General features: G+C 44.0%; 2 protein-coding genes across 4 annotated transcripts; both read left to right on the top strand.

Moving 5' to 3' along the window:
- Positions 1-678: 678 nt before the first annotated feature.
- Positions 679-9,507, top strand: LOC124062854 (glutathione hydrolase 7). Of its 3 annotated transcripts, XM_046395881.1 has the most exons (17): positions 1,139-1,462; positions 1,799-2,094; positions 2,191-2,424; positions 2,742-2,968; positions 3,149-3,300; positions 3,408-3,525; positions 3,647-3,714; positions 4,194-4,267; positions 4,411-4,604; positions 5,257-5,344; positions 5,991-6,118; positions 6,212-6,300; positions 6,389-6,541; positions 6,666-6,780; positions 6,894-7,031; positions 7,216-7,315; positions 7,971-9,507. In XM_046395881.1, exons 3-17 carry the CDS (start codon positions 2,205-2,207, stop codon positions 8,141-8,143), a joined length of 2,037 nt encoding a protein of 678 aa, XP_046251837.1. In that variant the 5' UTR covers positions 1,139-1,462; positions 1,799-2,094; positions 2,191-2,204; the 3' UTR covers positions 8,144-9,507. The 3 variants fall into 3 exon arrangements, with proteins under 3 accessions (XP_046251838.1, XP_046251837.1, XP_046251836.1); XM_046395882.1 differs by lacking the exons at positions 1,139-1,462; positions 1,799-2,094 and adding an exon at positions 679-1,098; XM_046395880.1 differs by having other exon boundaries at positions 1,799-2,424.
- A 364-nt stretch (positions 9,508-9,871) lies between these two features.
- ncoa6 (nuclear receptor coactivator 6) lies at positions 9,872-22,426 on the top strand. The gene is made up of 17 exons (XM_046396060.1): positions 9,872-10,024; positions 10,818-11,155; positions 11,409-11,564; positions 11,718-11,840; positions 12,134-12,262; positions 12,363-13,169; positions 13,270-13,401; positions 13,703-15,050; positions 15,136-15,254; positions 15,390-15,856; positions 15,962-16,213; positions 17,364-20,409; positions 20,834-20,890; positions 21,011-21,041; positions 21,503-21,544; positions 21,790-21,923; positions 22,038-22,426. Exons 2-17 carry the CDS (start codon positions 10,858-10,860, stop codon positions 22,082-22,084), a joined length of 7,188 nt encoding a protein of 2,395 aa, XP_046252016.1. The 5' UTR covers positions 9,872-10,024; positions 10,818-10,857; the 3' UTR covers positions 22,085-22,426.
- Positions 22,427-22,570: the final 144 nt, after the last annotated feature.

Below are 22,570 nucleotides of genomic sequence, written 5' to 3'. Positions count from 1 at the left end.
GCAATCAGCATGTTTTAACTGGTCAAGAGGGAGCTAATCTTCACTAGTTCACACACTTTTGGTTGGTTAAATCTTGCATCATATTTTATAAACTGGCAAAAGTCATCAAATAAATGTAGCTTAATCAAAAGTACAATATTATTTTAATTAAGATATGAAGTAAGGCAAGTAGGCTACCTCAAAATATACTGAAACACAACAGTTTAACTGCTGGAGGACCACCATTACTTACCGTAGTTTGCAGATGAGTGCGTGAGCGTAGGCGGTGCAACACCAAATTCTGTGACTCTAGGCGGCGCTGCTGCTACTGACCAGCGTGAACTCGTTCATGCAGACGAGTTTGTAACGTAAACAGCGTAAGCGCGTACGTCGTCATCAAATTAAGTACATCATGTTTGCGTAGAAACCCCGGTTATTCACACCCTATTATCATTAATACTATTATAAACCCACCCTTAGCTTACCCTAACCCCAACCATAAACGTAATAACAAAAAAACCCTGCGTGAGCCAACTCTGCCCAGTAGCAACAGCGCCCCCTGGAGACACAAAATTTGGCATAACAGCCTACCTGTATGGTAAAGGGGAAGAGGTATATGGTTGTGGTGATGGAGCGTAGGCCTGTGTAAATATAGCAGCAATGTGGGCGGATTGTTGACTCCCTCGACGTGGACTTGCAGTGGAGGCGTGTAAAAGAGAGACATTAAGTATATACAAACAGTATCGAGACATGTAAGATGCTGCTTGTGCACAAGTGTGATGAAGGTGTAAACGAGCCAACCACAGAATAAGAATAAAGCTGATCTCTCGGCATGTCATGTGGACCGAGGAGAACTAAACAATTTCCTCTTTATTAGGTGGAGGAACAAGAAAACAACGAGGCTTAGTGGGAGGGACGGAGTATTTGTAATTGGAGCAGGTATTTGGCAGACCAGCTATAACCTGTCTTTCCGCCTCACAAATACAGACAGACTTGGAGGGTTTCGGGACAGACCACTGTTGTCGTCCTGAACGGGAATGACCTGAAGCTGTAAAGAGGATTTGGTAGTTGGTGGAGATGAGAGTGGATCTTTATGGGCCCAACGCCATCTACTGTGAAGTAGGTCTGATATTCGTACCGAGACGACAACACGGCCGTCAGCCTTAGGAATATGTGTAGTTTAACACAATCCTGGTAAATTCTACTTTAAAATAACTACAGGTTGCTCTTCGTTTTCACGTCACGGAGTTCAGCATTCAGCTTGAATTACAGCTAGCTGGTTCCTCCGACAAGTCATACCGGTTACCCTGACTCGTCATGTAAATCGAGCGTCCCCTCCGTGTCGTGATTCAGGAAATCTAGTAGCCTTGGTGACGGAGAGCTAGTCACACCCCCCCACACTCATCTCACCTGTCCTGTTAAGATCCACAATAACACCCGCAGCGATGACTTTTGGTTGACTATACGACTTTTCCCGACAATGGTAAGTAACGTTGGCCTCGCTTTGCGCTCTTAGCGAGCCGCACGTTTGCACGGAATTAACCGACAGATGCGTTAGCTAGCTTGTGAACAAACGGCACGCACGGAATAGCACTTCTTGGGTTTGCTCTGTTGTGCGTGTCTTAGGAATGTTGTCTCCAAATAACATTGCACGTCGGTTCAGTTGGCCGTTTTCTGCGCCATAGACATAGCAGACATATTGTCGTATGATCATGTTTACGTTAGCTGGTCTGTCTTCGCCCACTGATGAGTTCAGTGACAATAGGCAGGCTCGTACATGTACATTTCTTGCCTGAAGCTACTTTGATGTCTTCTGCAGGCGACAGCCTACATGACTGGAAAAATGCTTCATCATCATCATCATCATCGTCGTCGTAGCCGTACACCCATGTCTTTGCCTGTCAAAAATACTCTCTAAAAATCTGCAGTGATTTTTTTTTTTTGTTGTGAGATTGCGTATATCCTACAAGAAAATTACAAATCCCTGCGGGACAATTGTGATATGATGGGATATTAAAGATCCAGTCAAACAGATGTAATTCTTCGGCAGTACAGCAACACTAGTGGCCCTTCAAGATAAAGTGAAGTGATTTTTCTTCCGCACGACAGTAGCAGGTGTGTGTGACTGATTACCAAATGTGACTGGACATAAGGATATCCTGGTCTAACTCCCTCACACCCTAAGGATATAGATTAAGGTTTTGATTGCAGGATTAACAGTAGCCATGAACAGCCCAGCTCCGGACATTGTGAAAGGGTACCCGAGTGGACTTATGGCGGACAAAGATATCAATCCGGAGACAACCTTGGGGAGTGCCTACTCTCCCGTGGACTACATGAGCATCACCAGCTTCCCCAGGCTGCCAGAGGATGATATGCTGTCCGGGGAAAACACCCTGAAGTCGCGCAAAGATGACGACAACGTCCTGAGTGAGCAAGATACAGGTGAGTCAGCCAGGTCAGATTCAATTACTAAAAATAGCTATATTTGAGAGGGTTAAGTTTTCAAGGTGTGATTTCATGGAGTGGCATTGTTTTTCAGTCAGATATCCAGGAGCTGTTTTATTTTTACCACTTTTTTGCAAGGTTGAATTTGAAGGAGAGCTGCAACTAATCATTATTTTTATAATCTATTAATTGGATGGTTATTTTCTGGAATGAAAACTGATCAAACAACTTTGAGGATTGCCCGCATGCATAATTGTTGTTATCCTCTCCGTTCTGTTCTGTCTAAGCCTTTTGGTTTGTGTTGTTTGTCCCAGACCCAGATTTGTTTCTGAAGTCGGCTCGCCTTCAGCGTCTCCCCTCTTCAGCTTCAGACCTGGCTAGCAATGATATGGCAACCTTGCGCGAGACTACCAGAGACCCCTTCACCGAAGACTGTGCCTGCCAGAGAGATGGACTAACTGTCATCATTACAGCCTGTCTCACCTTTGCCACAGGGGTCACCATAGCCCTCATCATGCAGATCTACTTTGGAGACCCACAGGTACGGGTGTATGTGTGTTATCTCCAGTTGGGTTTTTGTAACCATGCTGCAATACTTTTGCTTGTCTCAGGTAATTACAGGCGATTATGGGATCAGTGCCCTCCCACACAAGCACCAAGTCGGTGCAAAGGCATATTAATAATCTCTACTTTCCCAATTCATTCTGCTGTTTCTTGCAAGGTCTTTAACCAAGGAGCAGTGGTGACAGATGTGGCCCAGTGTACGTCCCTTGGCTTTGACGTTCTGGGGAAACAGGGGTCCAGTGTTGATGCTGCCATCGCTGCTGCCCTCTGTTTGGGAATTGTCCACCCTCACACTTCTGGTGTTGGAGGGTGAGTCATAGAAACAAATCACTCCCCTCTATACAAGACTAAAGCATGAGGTACCTCCAGTTGAATATAAATACAAATGCAACTCTGTGCTCTGATTCGATTTTTAGCGGGGGAGTCATGTTGGTGCACGACATCCGTAAGAATGAGACGAGGGTAATAGATTTCAGAGAGACGGCACCGTCTGCCATCCACGAGGAGATGCTGTACACAAACCTTGACCTGAATGTAAGGCATTTGTTTTGGTGCATTAAGAGTAAGATGTTAAATGTGAGAACAGAAGACAGTCTTTGTCATGGTTTGGTGCTGTGGTTAATGTATGCACCCTGTTCTCGCTGCTGCACTTCAGCCCGGCCTGCTGGTGGGAGTACCGGGCATGCTCAGTGGGATGCATCAGGCACACCAGCTCTACGGCAGGTACGATAACCATTATGCAATACAGTTTTTATTTGTTCCATCCTTCCCCGTGCTGTGTCATGAATAGTTGCAGTCCATTACACGCTTGATATTATTATACTGATGTTGTTTGTTTTGTTTGGACAAGAACAGTGAAATTTTATATTTATGTCAGCTCTGACAAAGCCTGTGTCTTGTCTCAGCGTTCAGAGCTAAAAGAGTGAGCTCTTATAGTGAAAGCATCACCAGCTGTGTTTAAAGGAAAGATTTTTTTTGTTGTTGTTGTTGTTGGGCTGCAATTAGTCTTTGATGCTGTGTAATTATCATGATCCCGAACCCTCAGCTGATAGGATGACAGAGCTAACTGATCTGCTTGATCCATACTTGGAGATTGAGTGTTAAGCTGAAATATTGTGGATTGTTTGTCATTTTGGGACATATTTATATTTAGAAAACATCAGTAAACTAAAGCAACATTTCATCACTTATTAAATCCCCAGAATGCAATGGAAGGATGTGGTTACCATGGCAGCAGATGTGGCCAGAAATGGATTTAATGTTACTCATGACCTAGGTAAGTATAGTTAATGTTTTACTAATCAACAGGGTGAAATCACCATCACTATTGACACTTTGATTAAAAGGCACCAACACTATCGCCTCGCCTCGAACAACAAGTAGGCGTCATCTCATTAGCTTTTCCTCTCTTTCCCCCAGCTGAAGCTCTTGCTCAGGTTAAGGACCAGAACATGTCGGATGCATTTCGGGAGTTGTTCCTCCCTAACGGACAGGCTCCCCTCTCCGGGCTGTTCACCAGGCGTCTTGATTTGGCAGCCATCTTTGATGCAGTCGCAGAGAAGGGGATATCGCAGTTCTACAGTGGAAACCTGACGCAAGAAATGGCAGCATCTGTAAGAAAGAGCCCCCCCTTTGTGTCAGTCTGTTTCAGCATTGAAAAATTATAATCACCTCTCAATATACTGTATTCTAGTATAACACTGCCTTTTAAATATGATCATCATGTAATAGGTTTTCAAACCATTTACAGACATAACAGCAGATTACCTTGTGATATAATGCAACGCAAGGCAAGTCATTCAAAGATCACCTTACTGTTTAATCAACTCCTCTTCTCTCTCTTTTTTACATGAAACTTGTGAGTCCTGCGTATAAAATAGTTTAGACATGAGATGGGTGTGGGATGTGGGTAAGCATCGTTGTGCGTGAATGGACCTTGTGGCCTTTGCACTCTTATTAGTGTTATTTCAGTTGAGAAGACAATAACTCAAAGACACACACAGCTAAATTATTATCCAAACACAGACACCCTCTCGTGTTGTCATTTGGATTCGCAGGGCATTATTTGCCTATTATTTGCATTGTTTGCATTATTTGAGTTCAGTCTTTGTGAGTTCAGTAGGTAAACAAGTAGAATTAAATCCGCAGTGTCCACTCAGTGTCAAACATTTTTGAAGGTTAAATTTTCTTGTTAGTGACGACAGTGCACAGAACAAACATTAAACGTTGTGAACTTTAAATTTAAACTCACTGTATTTTTAACAGGTGCAAGCAAGAGGCGGAGTGCTCACAGAGAATGATTTTGGAAACTACAGCACAGTGTTACAAGAACCAGCAGAGAGCATCTATCAAGGTAAATATTTTAACTTTACCTCTCATACAAACTACAAAATTTTAAGCTCACTGGGACCAGAATTATCTGAATTAATTTGTTTAGTTTGGATTTTTCATGCTTTCCAAACTTAATGTTTTTTATTGTGGGTGGGGTTGATTCTAAGAAACCTCTCCTCAATTTCCTCTTACTCACACAATTTCCTGCCTTAAAACATATTTCGAGTAATGTAAATATATCTAAGCAAACAGACTGACTCTAATGTTGACTCTGAAGTTAACTGAGATTAACATTTTCAAAGGGGAAGGCAGAAAACACCTGTTCCCTCTCTTGCCCAACATGTATTTTGCTCCCCTTTCTGCTATTCCAACTCTTCATACTCATTCAGCTGCTCCTTCAAAGTTAAGCCTGAAATGCAGTTAGTCAGAAACTAAATTTTTTCTGTTTTTTTTATTCTAATGTTTATGTAATTACAGTACGAACAGCCCGTTCAGGAAAGTAAAAATAACACACGACACTCATCCCGTATATGCTGTATACTTTAAATTTTCTTTTTCTTTCTTTCCATTTGTTTTGATTTTGTTTTGTCTCTGAAATTATTCCATTTCACTGTAGATTAATTAAATCCTTACACTTTTAATCATATGATTGGTTGGTGGTTCTGAAGGCCACCATGTGATGGCGGCCCCGGCCCCGCATGCAGGTGTCGCCTTGGTCACTGCTCTCAACATCCTGGAAGGCTTCAACATTACCAGCCAAGTGCCCAGGAACAGCACCTACCACTGGATTGCAGAGGTAGTATACGAACATGAGAACGTAAACAGTGTGCAGTAATTTATGTGATTTCTACTTTATATTTTAAGTGTTAATTTTGTATTATTTTTCCAGGCTGTGAAGATATCTCTTGCCTTGGCTAGTGGGCTTGGAGACCCCATGTATGACACTTCTGTCTCGGAGATTGTCACCAAGATGCTGAGGTAGAGATCCCCATGTCGTCTTTATATCCATCCTAATTCAGTAAGGCATTTTCATGAAACCCTTCTCCTTGTTGTTCTCATCTCCAAGTAAATCACAGGCTTCCCTGCTCCGCCAGATGATCAATGACTCTCAGGCCTTCCCTGTCAATCATTACACTTCATCATTTACCCTTGAGAAGGGTTCAGCAGCCGCCCAAGTCATGGTCATGGGTCCAGACGACCACATCGTGTCAGTCATGAGGTACGTCCTTCTTTAATTGAACTGCTATGTCACATAGTTAAAGTAAATCCTAGTGACAGTTTAGAGTAGGTTGATATCATTGGGAAACTAAGACCTGCTCTCTTTTTCCTTGTGGCTGTTTTAGCTCGCTAAACAAACCATTTGGCAGCGGGATAGTGACTCCTTCAGGAATCCTCTTGAATAGCCAGATCCTGGACTTCTCCTGGCCTAATAAAACAAAGAGCTCATCACCGAACCCAGTAATTGTGCATTTTGCCTCTGTTTAATTGATTTCAGTACTGATTGATTTCTGACTGAACGGTTTCTTGTAGCTGCTCTTGGTCCTCATGGTTTTTGTTTGATTTTGCTGTAGCATAACAGCCTCCAGCCTGGGAAGAGGCCCATGTCCTTTTTGATGCCCACAGCAGTCAGGCCAGCTGTGGGGTTGTGTGGCACATATGTAGCTGTTGGATCTTCCAATGGAGATAAAGCTCTCAGTGGCATCACACAGGTTAATTAATTAGTGATAGAATTACTTAATTTTCATGATCAGATTTTTATCAATGTGGAAATACATCTTTTGTTAAATTGCATTTTGGTTTGCTCGTGTCCGATCAAATGGAATAATTCTGAAATTAATTTATCATATGTTTTATTATTCTATATATCCTATTCTGTTGTCTGATTCTTCACAGGTGCTGATGAATGTTCTGTCCTCGCGTAAAAATATGAGTGACAGTTTAGCATATGGAAGACTCCACCCACAGCTGCAGCCCAACACCCTCCTGGTGGACTGTGAGTTTTCCTTAACGATTCATCTATTGTGTGTTTGTCCCAGATTTTACAGTCTCTCTTCAGACCTGATTATTGCAATGCTGCTCAACATTTCCTAGTATTAACATGTGCCTCTGGATGTGTCATCTAGATAAAGAACAATCTAACAGGGCCAATTTTTCTGTGCAGTTTGCAGAGTAAACAAGTAGCTGGGAAGGCAGCAAATGCATCTGTCATCAGAGGCAAACATGACAGGTTTATGACACAGTAAAATAGTTTCCTGCCTGCCTGTGATGTGAAAAGAATAATCTTTTGCAGTTTTATTGGGAGGTAGAAAAAATAGATAAATAATGTGAACTCCATATTTCAGGTATGACATTTCTTGCTTGCTTCAGGAATAAGATGTATCCATTTCTGGAGCACAGATCCTAAATATAATTGAGTACTTAGTCAAAGGCTATTGGATCATCACGTGCTATGACCTACCACACTGAAAATCCTATATACATACAATCAATATATACAAACTGTGAGTGCTAAACCTGCTGTGTGAATTCTCTGTCCTTTACAACATGAAGATTGCATTTGAATACCAGGCGTAAACGTGTATTTCATTATCAGTTCTTCCCGCTAACTTCAGACCACACTCCTCTCCTGCTGTCTGTCTCTCACACAGCTGAGTTTCTTGAGGAAGATGTGGAGCTGCTGCAAGCCAAAGGTCACAAAGTGGAGAGAATAGAGCTTCTCTCGTTGGTCGAGGGCACCCGGAGAACCAATGACAACATCATTGGGGTGAAGGACCCACGTAGTGCTGATGCCTCTGCCCTCACTATGTCCAACATGCCCTAGTGCCAATGTCGGTATGCCCTATTTCACAGCCTCGAGTAATATTCAGTTCCACTGTAGGTAGTGTTTAAAATGTAGGGCATAAGGCACAGAGATGCAAAGCGTGTTAATTCAGATCATGCATTGCAATCCACTTAAAAAAAGCAGTAAACTTAAAGCAGCTCATTGTGAATTTTTTATGCACTAAGTGGATGTGAGGAGAAGACAGTGGAAAAGTGTAATGGCTTTGAGTGGCAGCAAGTTTTTGGCCCGTGATGTATCGAGCAGAACATTCAAAAGTGTTGCACTTAGACTATAGATCAGGAATTCTGAAACTGAAAATGAATGATAAATATACTGATTTGATGCAAGAATGTGCAGAAATGAGAAAAGTAATGGTGCCACATGTGGAAGCCGCCATTTATTACACATGCATGGTCCATTTTAGTCCATCCAAGTCAAGTCTGCTCTTCAGTTCTTCCACTGAAGAATTTGACCATTCTCTCAAATGACACATGAAATCACTTAGTGAAGTTAATATTTAAACCTGGGATTAAGCTTTGCACTGTCACACCTCAATTACACTATTCTGACCTGAACAGAGAGGCTAAACTGTTTATTCTCCTGCTCTTTATATGGTGTGTAACTGTGATTATATGTTGTTTGGTGAAGCTGCTGGAGTTTTAACTGTTGTGAACAATCAGTGGCTCCTTGAGACCATGTTAAGACTAACACATCATTTACACAAAGTATGTTGCACAGAATTACAGCAAGACCTTCACGTCTCGACTGATTTCCTTAAACAAGAGGACTCGCTTCAGATGTTATATAGGATAAATGTATTCAAATACATAACTTGAGAAATTTTAGTTGTTGCATGATTTAGATTTCATTTGAAGCTTGCGGCTTACATTCTTTTATTGAGAGTGGGAATACTTTTAGAATGGGAATAGTCTGATTTGTTACAGATGGATTCAATATAATCTGTCTATTTTTATATGGAGATTTGTTGAGCATTGCATTGTATCATCACATTTTAGAAAAGCCTGTTTTTTTGTGCGTGTACTTGTATGATTATTTCATAGTATATTTAAAGTATGAATCAACAGTTTTTTGTAAAGCATTGCATTCTGTAAGTGGGTCTATTTAATTTTAGAATGGCCAATGCAAACTGATCAAATCTGTCCTTAACCTTATTGTCTCTGTTGTTGGGCACTAGTGCAATATGACTGTTGATGCTTGTTTCTTGTACTGTAGAGTGCCATGCCTTAAGGTAGACACTTGCACACTACCAGATATTTGATTTCATGTGCATTTATATATGATTTTAATGAAAAAAACAACACTGTCCAAACCGAAGAAATAAAACGTTTGCACAAATCGCTGAAGAATGTTTGCCCTTTTGTTTTTCAATGCAGTACATGAGCATTTGGTGGATCTGATCTACTCTAGAGTAAGCTTGCTCCTTTCAGGCACTCGGTTTTAGGTTTTTGGGTGACTGGACTCTCAGAACTCAGCTGATGTATTTTATTATCCACATTATCTATTTAATCACCTGTTATTGCAACAAATAAGTGGGTATTTTAGTTGGATACTTCACTGTATGTACCATAGAAAGAAAACTCAAAACAAGTCTTAAATGAGGAACCAAAATTTAATTTAAGTGGGGAAATGAAAAAGACCGCCTTTAATGAGGAAAAGTAATTGGATTTGGTTCTGGAGTACTTTATGTTCCTCTTCCTCAATTAGGATTTTATTTTGCAAAGCAATAGCGGAAGCAGTGTTTTTTTTCTTCCGCTAGCTTGACATCGTTTCTGATCTGACTTGCTTCTGATACATGTTTTGTTAGCTAATCTGGCTAGGAGATGACGACTGGTTTAACCTATTTTCACATGAATTTATGCGGTAAGGTTTTTGCTTTTCTCATGCTTAATGTACTCCTGGTGTTATGTAGCAAGTTAAAGCTGACCAAATGAACAGCTAATAAGTTTTGTTTCAACGCATTCATGATGAATTGACTGCAGGGTTGCCACACTTAGCTAACGTTTGCTAACAGCAGCATTCGGAAGGGCCAGCAGGAACCGCCTTGACATTAATTTTTAGTTTGTTTTTTTAATGCGGCGTCTACTAGAAACCTACCGGTTTGAATTGTAACGTTAAGTGATGCTCATATGTGCGTGGAAATTCAAAATAACACAGGATACGAGTTATTCGTATACTCCCTGCCGACTTTGATCTCGCTGCGTTAGCTTACGTTTGCGCTAAGGCCTGTGCTCCTACTGGGCCGATAATGTGGACCAAACTGACCACCGGTTATTGAAGTGAATTTATATCATGTCAGTTTATTTGACATTAATGCATATCACACCGCAGTTAAAATATATCGACCACTTGGAGGTCCCTTGGTATTCATTTCACACAGTCTTTTTCCGTTAATCTTCCCCGGTCCTAATGATGTCACTAACGTACAGGTGTGTTTTAACGTTATTGTGATAAGATCGTCTATTTACTTGACGTGGATTTACAGAAAGGACAGACTATATTTTTCGTTTGACCTTGCCTCACTTGAACTTTGCAGTGTGCAATATAAAACTAGCTACCTATTTATCCGGCATCTGATGAGCTACATAAATGACCGCTGTACTAACTGTGACACTAGTGATTTACTAGAATATGGCTCTCCCATGTTCAATTTCAGCATAAAACGGTTCAAACGCCACTCCTAATTAGAGGGGAGGATGGCGCATCGACTTACCCCACCTCAGCTGCCCCAGAGGACAGAGGACCTGGAAACTAACAATGATTCCGACAGGGACTCTGGCGTTGGGGATGACGCAGGGGAGGATGCTGACAGTTGCCCTGGGAGCACAGTAACAGAAGACGAGGAAGTCAACATGCAAGATGGCACAGAAGAAAACAATGGGCAGGGAGAAGATTTTACAGTTTTTGTTGCCTTCCAAGGGAATATGGAGGACGAGGATTTCTCAGAAAAACTTGACACTGTCCTCAGTGGGATACCAAACATGCTTGATATGGGTTAGTTCAATTTTATTTGAGGTACACAAACATCAATTTCTTTGTTGTAAACAAGTCCAAATGGGCTCCACAGCTTTTACAAGAGTTGTAAATGTACATTTGAACCATATTTCTATGTGCTTTTTCAAATTTTTAGCAGCAATTTTGTGTGTCTGTCTTTTCCTTGTCTTTCTCTAAGGAATGGTCTTCAGAAATTTTCCTTAACGTGTATACTGTAATTGCAACTTACATTATTCCGTTGTCCCTCTTTTAGACTCTGAGAGGCTACAGCTGCAGCACGTGGAGCCGTGGAACAGTGTGCGAGTTACCTTCAACATTCCTCGGGATGCTGCTGAGCGACTTAGACTGTTGGCCCAAAACAACCAACAGCAGCTTAGAGACCTGGGGATTCTCTCTGTGCAGATAGAAGGTGACAGCACACTCTTCAAACTCTTTTCTCACTTCAAAGATGCTACAGACAATGTCTCTTGCATCTGTGGCACTTCAAAATGAAGGATGCAAACTAGACCTCATGTAGTAAATGATTATGATAGATATAGATATTCTCTTTACTGATGTTCAGGGGAAGGGGCCATCAATGTGGCTTTGGGACCAAATAGAGGACAAGAAGTCAGAGTGAATGGACCAATTGGAGCACCTGGCCAGATGAGAATGGATATCAGTTTTCCCGGTCAACCTGGTTCAGGTATTTGTTGACTAAAATTTGCTTCTAACACACATGCATCTATAAAGATATGAAATAAAAAACTGAAGGCCCAAATTAATTGATTTCTTTTTTTAGTTGTTGTTCCTTTTGTGTTGTAGCAGCTCATTAGTTTTTGATTTTGATCTGTAGTTTTCTCTCTTAATTTTAAGTCGCTTGATATGCTGCATGCTTCATGCCTTTTTATAACTTTAAACTTCAAAGATCAGAAACTTCAAACTTTCAAAATCCAAACTATATACTTAATTATTTTAATATGCACATATTTCCTTAAGGAGCAGTAAGGATGGCTAATCCATCAATGGTTTCCCCTGGGCCTGGCATGGCGGGTCAGGCTATGGTACCAAGCAGCAGTGGACAGATGCATCCTCGTGTTCCGAGGCCATCTTCACAGACAGGTTCAGGTCTTTAATTTTGTACGTCAAATGATGCATGTTATAATTTTGAATATCTTCTGGCTTATACAGTGCAGTATTTGAAACATTGCACCTTCCTCTCTCACAGATGTGATGGATCCAATGATGCCAGGTATGTCTGTACAGCAGCAACAGCAACTTCAGCACCAACAGCCTGGTCCCCATGGCGCAGGCCCAATGCCCCCTCAGGCTGCCCATCACATGCAGGCGATGCAAGCCGGAAGACCACTCAACCCTGCTGCGCTGCAGCAGCTGCAGCAACAACATCACCAACAACATCAGGCACAGCAGCAAGCTCAGCTCTCCCAGCTTGGCCCTAGACCCCCATTCAACCCATCAGGCTGGAACCAGCTGCCCCCTGGGGTGCTCCAGCCACCAACCGCCCAAGGAGGCCCCTCCTGGAGAAAGCCTCCACCCCAAGCACAGATGGTTCAACGTCCACCTTCCCTGGCTACAGTTCAGACTCCCAGCCACCCTCCGCCCCCTTACCCATTTGGCAGCCAGCAGGCCGGGCAGGTATTCAACACTATGGGACAGGGACAATTGCAGCAGCAACAGCAGACAGGAGTAGGTCAGTTTGCTGCTCCCCAGCCTAAAGGCCCACAAGTTGGCCCTGGTGGTGTTGCAGGACCGCCCAGACCCCCTCCACCCCTTCCACCATCGTCTGGAACACAGGGCAACCTCACTGCCAAGTCCCCTGGTTCCTCCTCATCTCCTTTTCAGCAGGGTTCACCAGGGACTCCTCCCATGATGGCTCAGAGACCTACAACTCCACAAGGCTTTCCCCAGGGTGTTGGATCACCAGGAAGAGCAGCCCTCGGCCAACAGGGTAACATGCAACAAGGAATCATGGGAATGCCGCAGCATGGACAGCCTGGGGCCCAAGTTCATCCAGGTGGGTTGCTGTTGGTAACAGTTTCTTGTTATGTTAAAGTAATTATAACATTTGTACTCTAATGTCTAAAATAACAGAAATCAATGAATACCGATTACAGGCATGTCAAAGCGTCCCATGGGCTTTGCAACCCCAAACTTCGTCCAAGGTCAGGTGAGTGCCAGCGCTCCAGGAACCCCTGGTGGAGGACCCAGTCAGCAGCTGCAGAGCAGTCAAGCAATGACTCACGCAGGTAAAATATCTACAACACTGCCACCATTTAGGGGTGTATCTTAAGAGAAGCAGGCAAGTTTTGTTTGATGTGAGGGAATTAAAATAGTGTGAGATTAGTAGAGATGGATATTGGATTTTTGAGGCTGATATCAATTTTCAACACTTACGACCATTTGGTCTGGAAAACAGCTGGAAAAACACTAACTACATGGCTATGCATCTACAAAACTAGTAAAATGTAGCAGAAGGCACAATAGCTTTATACCTGTTGTAAAATCTAATTAAGTAATTTTCTTTCTCCTCTCCCCATTCTACATCAGGAGCTCAGGCATCAGCCTCCACACCCAATTCAATGCAGGGTCCACCTCATGCCCAACCCAACATAATGGGTGTACAAAGTAATATGGCAGGTCCGCCCCCTGGTACAACTGCTGGACCTAGTATGGGGCAACAACAGCCTGGCCTTCAGACCCAGATGATGGGCCTCCAGCATCAGGCCCAGCCCGTGTCCTCCTCCCCCAGCCAGAAGGTTCAAGGCCAAGGTGGAGGTCAGACTGTCCTCTCAAGGCCCCTCAGTCAAGGGCAGAGAGGTGGGATGACCCCACCCAAGCAGATGATGCCTCAGCAGGGCCAGGGGGTGATGCATGGGCAGGGTCAGATGGTTGGAGGCCAAGGGCATCAGGCTATGCTCTTACAGCAGCAGCAGCAACAGCAGCAGCAACAGCAGCAGCAGCAGCAACAAAACCCCATGATGGAACAAATGGTTGCCAACCAGATACAAGGCAACAAGCAGGCTTTTGGAGGCAAGATTCCAGCTGGGGTAATGCCGGGCCAGATGATGCGTGGCCCTTCTCCGAATGTTCCAGGTAACATGGCTCAGTTCCAGGGCCAGGTTGGTCCACAGCAGATGACTCCACAACAGCAACAGCAGATGGCTCAACTTCAACAACAGCAGTTACAACAACAGCAACAGCATCAGTTTCAGCAGTTACAACAGCAGCAACAACAACAGCACCAGCAAATGAACCAGCAGCAACCCCAGCAGGTTCCTATTGCTGGCAATCCTAATCAAGCTATGGGCATGCATGGGCAACAGATGAGGCTCCCTGCTGGCCATCCTCTTATCCAACAACAGTTGCAACAGCAGCAGCAGTTACAGCAGCAGCAGAAACAACAGCAGCAGGCCATGTTACAACAACAGCAACAGCAGCAGCAGCAACAACAACAACAACAACAACAACAGACAGTTCAACAACACCCACATACTATGGGAGATCCTAATAGTGGGACAGGGGACTTGGGGGTCCAGCAGATGGTCCCTGATATGCAGGCACAGCAGCAGCAAGGCATGATCGGGGGCCCTCAGCACATGCAGATGGGAAATGGCCACTTTGCAGGTCATGGCATGAACTTTAACTCACAGTTCCCAGGTCAGATGCCAATGGGAGGACCCTGTGGACAACCTGGAGGCTTTCCTGTCAGCAAGGATGTAACACTGACTAGCCCACTGCTTGTCAACCTGCTGCAGAGTGATATCTCTGCCAGCCAGTTTGGGCCAGGAGGAAAACAGGGAGCAGGAGGAGGCAATCAGGCCAAACCCAAAAAGAAGAAACCCCCACGAAAGAAGAAGCCTAAAGAGGGAGAAGGACAACAAGTAGAGGGACTAGGGTAATGATTTGTTGGTGTTTTTATTTTTCAGTTTTGGTTTTGGTCAAGTCAGTTGTGTCACTGTAATTTGGTCTCTATTTCTTAGTGGTCTTGATGTTGCTGCTGGCATGGAGGATTCCGAAATGTCAAATCTGGGTGGTGAACAGAGTTTGGGTTTAGACAGCTCTGTCCCAAAACTCCCTGATTTTGCCAATAGGCCTGCAGGTAAATTACGTAAAATTAATCCATGTTGGCATTTTTTGAATTTTATAATGCTCAGTTGCTGACTATTTAACTATAGTAACTTTTACAGTGTTTGCCTTTGTTTGGTTTAAGTATGCCTCTCTACACTTTCCCTAGGCTTTCCTGGCCAACCTGTAGACCAGAGAGTATTGCAGCAGGTACCCATGCAGTTTATGCAGCAACAACAACAGCAGCAGCAACAGCAGCAGCAGCAACAACAACAACAGCAGCAGCAGCAACAACAACAACAACAACAACAGCAACAACAACAACAAAAAATCCAGCACATGCAACAGCAGCAGATACAGCAACAACAAATACAACAGCAGCAACAAATGCAACAACAAATGCAACATCATCAAATACAACAACAACAGCAGCAATTACAACAGCAGCAACAGCAGATGCAGCAACAGCAGCAGATGCAACAGATGCAGCAGATGCAGGGTCTCCAGAATGCTCAAGGACAGCAGGGGATGACAGCGCCACAGACTTCAGGTCAAGGCCAGCCCCCAGTTCACCCTCATCAGTTGCAACAACAACAACAGCAGCAGCAAAATCAACAGCCGCACTTGCAACAGCAGGTATTGTTATTATCGTGTACCTTACTGACAGAGTGTAGTATCAGCACACACTGGTTGACGTTTTATCTATTTATACTTAATGTCATACCATATTTTACACTTTAGCAGCAGCAACAACAACAACAACAACAGATGATGATGATGCTTAAGATGCAGCAGGAGCAGGCAAAGAATCGCATGTCCATCCCTCCTGGAGGGCAGCTTCCTCCTCGGGGCATGGGCAACCCACCTGAGGTGCAGAGGCTTCCTGTCTCGCAGCAAGGCAACATGCCTGTAATGATCAGCCTTCAAGGACATGGTGGGGTACCGCCGTCACCTGACAAGGCCAGAGGGATGCCCCTGATGGTAAACCCACAGGTGAGGGCCAAGTGCTGTGACATATGTAAACTTGATCCTCACGTTCACATTTCATGATTGAATTTTTTTCTTTAAGTATGTTTAGTGAGTTTTGTTTTCTTCTTTAAACATACAGCAATTACAAAGAACTCAGTACAACGTTACACAATCAACATGACAGGAATGTATAATTGAACAAACATGTCATTGTGTAGGTAACTTTTTGTAAATAAATGCCAAGATATAATAATAAAAGCTCAAATGACAAATGGGCCTTACAATTTACAAATAGTGTTATAGGCAAGGTACAAAATGGACGTCCATATCCAAAGCAGTATTTTAAGCCACTGTGGAATTCAGAAAATGGAGACATGGGGTTCAAATTTTTTATATATTACGTATTACATATTTCTTTGATGGGTGAAGCAGATAGGTCAAGTATTCAAGGGTTAAACACTCCATGATTATCTTAAGTCTTTACTGGGAGGTTTGTCATTTATCCATGACATAAAGATATTTTACCTTGCTTTGTATGCAAGCATGACCTAACATCTCCCAGAACTAGCGCCGGCAATTTTAAGTTGAATTGAATGACGCTTGAGCAAAGAGGGGGGGTTCATAAACGAAACCACGTCAAATATGTTTCCCATATTTTTCAAATATCCATCCATTCTGCTTGAATTTTAGGACATGAACATGACTTAAGGTCCCTACTGCTATTGTATATTTTAGGCATTCATTTCATACCTTTTGTTAGGAGAGATTTGCAAACCGTGGGTAGAGGATTTTAGACTGCAACAGTCTGACGGTGTTACAAACACATTTATGTGGTCCAGTATCACATCTCATTTATGCTTAAGAATGTTTACACCAAGTTAATTTCGCCGTGTCTGTGCAACATGTACCTTGTTTGACATAATCAAAGGGATCACATATAGAGGATACAGTAATCGGTGCCGGACATTTTAATTTACATCATTTTAATAATAGATCTACCAAGCAGTAGAAGGGGAATTGGAGTCTACCTGAGTAGTACCTTCTTCATAGTATCTAGTAGAGGTGAAGAATGGACCTCATTATCTGTTGAATTATTTAAACTTTACTTGTGATTGCACTATTTTTAATTTTCTTGTGAGTAAACTACACTGTTTGTATTTCTTCTCCTTTATAGCTTGCAGGCGGAGCACGAAGAATGTCCCATCCTGATGTAGGGCAGGGTCCCCAAAGCACTGGATCTGAAGAGTCCACTGCGGGAGCCCACACAAAGCAGGACAGGCCTTCTGGCACAGAAATCGGGGTACAACCTGGAAATGGGAACCAGCAGATGATGTCCAGTCAGGGCTCCAACAATCACATGATGAAGCAAGGCCCTGGTCCATCACCAATGCCTCAGCACACTGGAGCCAGTCCCCAGCAACAATTACCCACACAACCTCAACAAGGAGGCCCCATACCTGGCCTTCATTTCCCCAGTGTACCTACAACCTCACAGAGCTCCAGGCCCAAAACCCCCAACAGAGCCAGCCCCAGACCGTATCACCATCCCCTCACCCCCACTAATCGTCCACCCAGTACTGAGCCCTCTGAAATCAACCTTTCACCTGAGAGGCTAAATGCCTCTATTGCAGGGCTGTTTCCTCCCAAAATCAACATTCCTCTCCCTCCCAGGCAGCCTAACCTAAACAGGGGATTTGACCAGCAAGGTCTTAATCCAACAACTCTGAAAGCCATTGGACAGGCCCCTCCTAGCCTAAATCTACCAGGCAACAGCAACAATGGTGGTGCAGGAGGAAATAACACTACCAACAATCAACAGTCTTTCCCTACGGGCACTGGAGGAGGAAATGCAGGTGTGAAACAAGACAAGCAGCCTGCAGGGCAGAGTAAGAGGGCAAGTCCAAGTAATAGTCGGAGGTCGAGTCCAGCTTCAAGCCGCAAGTCAGCCACTCCAAGTCCTGGGAGACAAAAGGGGACAAAGATGGCCATCGCCTGCCCTCTCCCTCAACAGCAGTTGGTCAACCCTCAGGGGCAAACCATGATGCTCAGCCCTACCTCAGTACCCCCAAGTCCAGTATCAATGCCTTCACAAGTGAGTGGGGGCATGGAGGTGCAGCAGACTCCGAGCTCATTCCATGGGATACATGGTAACCCTGTTGAGGGAGTCAGGGAAACTCAGGGAGTGATGGCAGCAGATCAACGACAGATGTCTCAGCCACAGCCTCCGCCACAGCCCTTGAGGGAATTATCGGCCCCCAGGACAGCGAATCCTCGTTTCCCCACACCTCAGCAGCCTAAACCTGACGTGGAACTGCAGGCCGGCACAGTTGATAGGCAGCCAGTCCACACAGCAGCTGTGCAAGACTCTGAGGTCTCACCTACTCTTAGGACAGCTCCAACCTCCCTCAATCAATTACTGGATAACACAGGTGTCCAAAACGTTCGGCCCATACAGAATAGTACAGTTAGAGATGTTATGGGAAAGGACAGCCCCAAGTCTGCTTTGGATCCAGAGAGACCACTCCACAGCCATTCCCAGAATACAGATATGTCAGCTTCTGCTGTTAATACACCCATTGTAAATGAATTAGAAGTGAAACCCAAACCTGCTGACTCAGTCCCTACAAGCAGTCCTAATTCGCAGCCTGCTTCCATTCCCAGCTCACAACCCGGCACTAACTTCAATACTAACCCCAGTCTTAACCAAAACCCCACCTCCACTCTTGCTGTCAGTACTAGTCTCACTGTAAACCCAACAGCTACCCTCTGCCCCACCCTCAGTACTAACACTAATGCCTCCACAAGTATAAGCCCCAACCCAGTCACTTCCGGTCAAAGCATTCCAGCCTCGACTGTGAATACTACTTCTGCTTCCAACTCCAACTCTGCTCTGAACTCAGCCAGTCCAGCTTTAAAACCAAGCCCTAGTTCTAAACCTGTGACAAGTGTTCACCCAGTCATCCAGATCCCTGCCTCTTCCAGCACCATCTCCCCCAACCAGATCACTGTCTTTGTTACCTCTAACCCCATCACCTCTGCCCCTACTCCACAGGCGCCTTCATCTATGGTCTCCACCATGGTAGCTGTCCCTAACAAGAACATTAGACCTCAAGACATCCGCCAGTCGGCCCCTGTCCCTCGACCCCCTCAGTTTATCACCACCACCCCTGTATTTATCAACCCAATTTTCCAGGTCCCAGGTGCATCTGTGGCTCCGAATACCACAGTGGTATCACAGTCAGTCACCATGATGGGACCTATCCAAGTTTCCACTACAAACATCCAACTTTCTCCTGCCCCAAGCTCCATCCAGTCATCAGGGGCTAACATGACCACCACTCAGCCTGCCAGAAGTGCTGTTGGACAGGTCCAGATTACCACTAGTATGTCCTCTTCAGCTCCAGTTGGTACCCTCCCAGCTCCTCAGCAAATTAACCCAGGGGCTCTCAAAACAGAAAATCTAAGTGAGACAGGTTCTGCTCAGAAAACCAGTGCGCCGGTCCAGCAGCCATCTGCCCATCCAGTCTCTTCAGCATCGTCTTCTTTTCAGCCACCTCTGGCTTCTACTCCTCCCTGCTCTAGTCCTGGGGCTGTTAATACCATCCGAAAGAGCCCCATGTCTCCACCTCCTGCGACCCAATTAAAAACTAAACCTGTGCAGTCAGCTGTTACCGGTGCAGCTTACTCCCAGCAGAGTCCTGTAGAAAAGCCTGCACAGGGATCCACTGTGGCTCCGCCACTACAAGGTTTTCATCCTGCTGCTAGTCCTGCTGTTCAGAATGAAGCACTAGCTCCCCATGCTACTACTGCCTCTGCTCCAAACAATATTAATGTGCCTGCAGTCTCCTCTCCAATTACAGTGTCTGGCCAAGTTGTTGTTCCTACTCAGATTGTTACCCAGGCTCCAGTGCCTACACAAGTTTCTGTGTCAAGCCCAGCCAAGGCTGTGACTCCTCAAGCTCCCCTTGTCACTGTAGTTGGTACCACCACAGGTGTCTCTTCTGCCACATTGCTCAGTACGGTTGCTCCTGTACAAAGTCCCGTACCGTCCATTGTTCCAATTGTTGCTGGTTCTGGACCTATTCCGGAGGTTCCCCCCACCACATCCTCTGCAGTTGCTAACCTCAGTGGAGTTCCACCAGCTCAGTCTGATCCCCCACCTGTGGAGCCTCCCATGGCACCTGCTGCAGCATGTACTGAAACCACCCCTACCACTCCAGGTACACAACTGCTGCGCTAAAAAAATCATTGGTTGCGTTCTTGATCTTTGGTCAGGTCAAACTGATGACTAGATGTACTTTTATATGGTGTGTGTCACTGCTGTGGTAAGGGTTTGTTATTACATGGCACATTAACATGTATCATGCAACCTCAGCTGTCGTGCAACCGTAAGTATTAAGCTTTTCTAGGTTTGCACATTTACAACGTATTTTGACGTTCCTGTTTTTTTTCTCATGTAAATGGAAGGTTTTGTTGATAGTGGAGGAGAGACAATTGCATACACTATCTGATCAACACCCTACTTAGCTGCACTATATGTGGTTTTAGTTGAGCAGTTGTTGATACATATTCCTGACCAATAATTTGTTTTAAATGTTCAAATGTGTCAGTTGAACTATTTGATTTTTTTTTTTGTTTCCCCAGCACCAGTTCAACAAGAAGTCCCACAGTTGCAGGAACCTGTTGCCAGTGAGAAGACGGGTAAGTGTGGTCATCTTTGTTCTAAGATGTGTAAAATGTGTTTGAATGTTAAGTATAAAATAACATTTCCATATGCTCTCATAAGTCACTTGAAATATCTCTTGCTTTTGTCCGGTTCAGGTGATGATGCCTCTACAGGTTCTGACCAGGGGTAAGATTGAACATCACATCTGTGTTCTTTAAAGTTCTGTATTGTTGATTAGCTGTGTAATTCTTCATGTGCTGGGCTCTATTAAGCTGTCCCCTACTATTGATCTCTGAAAAGTTGGCCTAGTCTTGAGACCTGTGTCCTTGAAGGAGACATGCTTAGACATTTCTAACTCTACTGAAACTCAGGGAGTTCATTTGGTTGGCCAAGGGGGTGAAAACAATGAGCCACGTGGCCTCAGCACTTGGTATGTATGATTAGCATGCAACAATATACAGTAAATATACTATTGCATGTCAGAATTTTAAACTAAGTAGAGCCTATCACAATGCAACGTGTACCACTCCACTAACCTTTGAGGCCATATCTCTTTACCAGGGGATTGTAATAATATGGTGGGAAGTGAAGCCATGTATGTTCAGCACAGTTTATAGTTTACCGCTGTTTTTCCACTTCTATCACAGATGGGCAAAGAAAAGAAAGACGCCCATCAACTTAGTCTCAAGGTATGTATTTTAACATGTTTGTGCTGCAAAAGACACAAGCAGTGATCATGTCGACGTAGGGAATGCTGTCGGGGTGAAGACGGACAGTATCTGTGGTAGACGAGGAAAAACAGCAGAGTCCTGAGTGGTATTATGTCTTTCTCTGAGTAGAGCAAAGTTAACTCACACCCTTGTATCTTTAGTAACACTTCTTGTGTCGTCCTTCCTTCCCTGTCGTATGTTGTTTTTCTGTCTGGTCCTCCCAGAGCTGCTGTGGAGAAGCCCAAGGGACCGAGCAGACGCAGCTCACGGGCAGAGAAGGAGGTGGAGGACGAGCCAGTGGCGGACAGTGGCATTAGGAAACGATCAGCCAGGCCTGGAACCAGTGCTGCTGTAAAAGGTAACTTTCAACACCCATGCAGACACAGAATATTTAGCACTACAACCAAGCTACACACATGGCATTAGAACCTTTTCCTTAAAGCACCTGTGTACTCTTTTTTTTTTTTAACAGAAACTGGAGCAAGCCCCACCCAGGCCAAACGAAGGAAGTCTAAATAGCCTGTGAAGTGTACTGTAAATGTTTTTGTTTCCCGCTGTGAATCAGTCAATATATCAGTTTTTCTCTCCCACGTTTACTGGAGGAAGAAAACTGTGTACAGATGGTTTTAAAAAGAATTATGTTATTGTTTTTGTCCATGCTATTATGTGAGATTGTAGTTAGAATGTGTGCATACAGTATGTATTTGTGTGAATGTGCTTTTTATATAAAATGCTGGATTAATCATGTGAAGACTGATAATGGAGCTCCTCACGATTGTATAATTATGTTGTAAAACTGAATTAAATTTTCTACTGCTTTTGTTCTGTGAAACTGCATAAACTGCTTCATTGCATTGTCCAGTGGGTTGTTCATCATTTTGAGTTCAGTCTCTTCTTAACAGAACTGCATTAATGTACTGTATTATTGATAAGTACAAATATGGAGGCGCATTGTGATGTAAACAATCGGGACTCTATTTAGGAGTAGAGAAATCAAAGGGCTGA

The sequence above is a fragment of the Scatophagus argus genome, chromosome 8 (genome assembly GCF_020382885.2).
Source record: "Scatophagus argus isolate fScaArg1 chromosome 8, fScaArg1.pri, whole genome shotgun sequence".
Taxonomy (NCBI): Eukaryota; Metazoa; Chordata; class Actinopteri; family Scatophagidae; genus Scatophagus; species Scatophagus argus.
This window is presented reverse-complemented; position numbering and strand designations above follow the sequence as displayed.

What these genes read in the sequence shown, in the direction of transcription:
- LOC124062854 (XM_046395882.1), top strand. Translation starts at nt 2,205, where the DNA reads ATGAACAGCCCAGCTCCGGACATTGTGAAAGGGTACCCGAGTGGACTT. An exon ending in CACATCGTGTCAGTCATGAG is followed by an intron (nt 6,542 to 6,665) that starts GTACGTCCTTCT and finishes TGGCTGTTTTAG; the next exon opens with CTCGCTAAACAAACCATTTG. An exon ending in CTCTCAGTGGCATCACACAG is followed by an intron (nt 7,032 to 7,215) that starts GTTAATTAATTA and finishes GATTCTTCACAG; the next exon opens with GTGCTGATGAATGTTCTGTC.
- ncoa6 (XM_046396060.1), top strand. Translation starts at nt 10,858, where the DNA reads ATGGCGCATCGACTTACCCCACCTCAGCTGCCCCAGAGGACAGAGGAC. An exon ending in ATCTTCACAGACAGGTTCAG is followed by an intron (nt 12,263 to 12,362) that starts GTCTTTAATTTT and finishes CCTCTCTCACAG; the next exon opens with ATGTGATGGATCCAATGATG. An exon ending in CCCTGATGGTAAACCCACAG is followed by an intron (nt 16,214 to 17,363) that starts GTGAGGGCCAAG and finishes TCTCCTTTATAG; the next exon opens with CTTGCAGGCGGAGCACGAAG.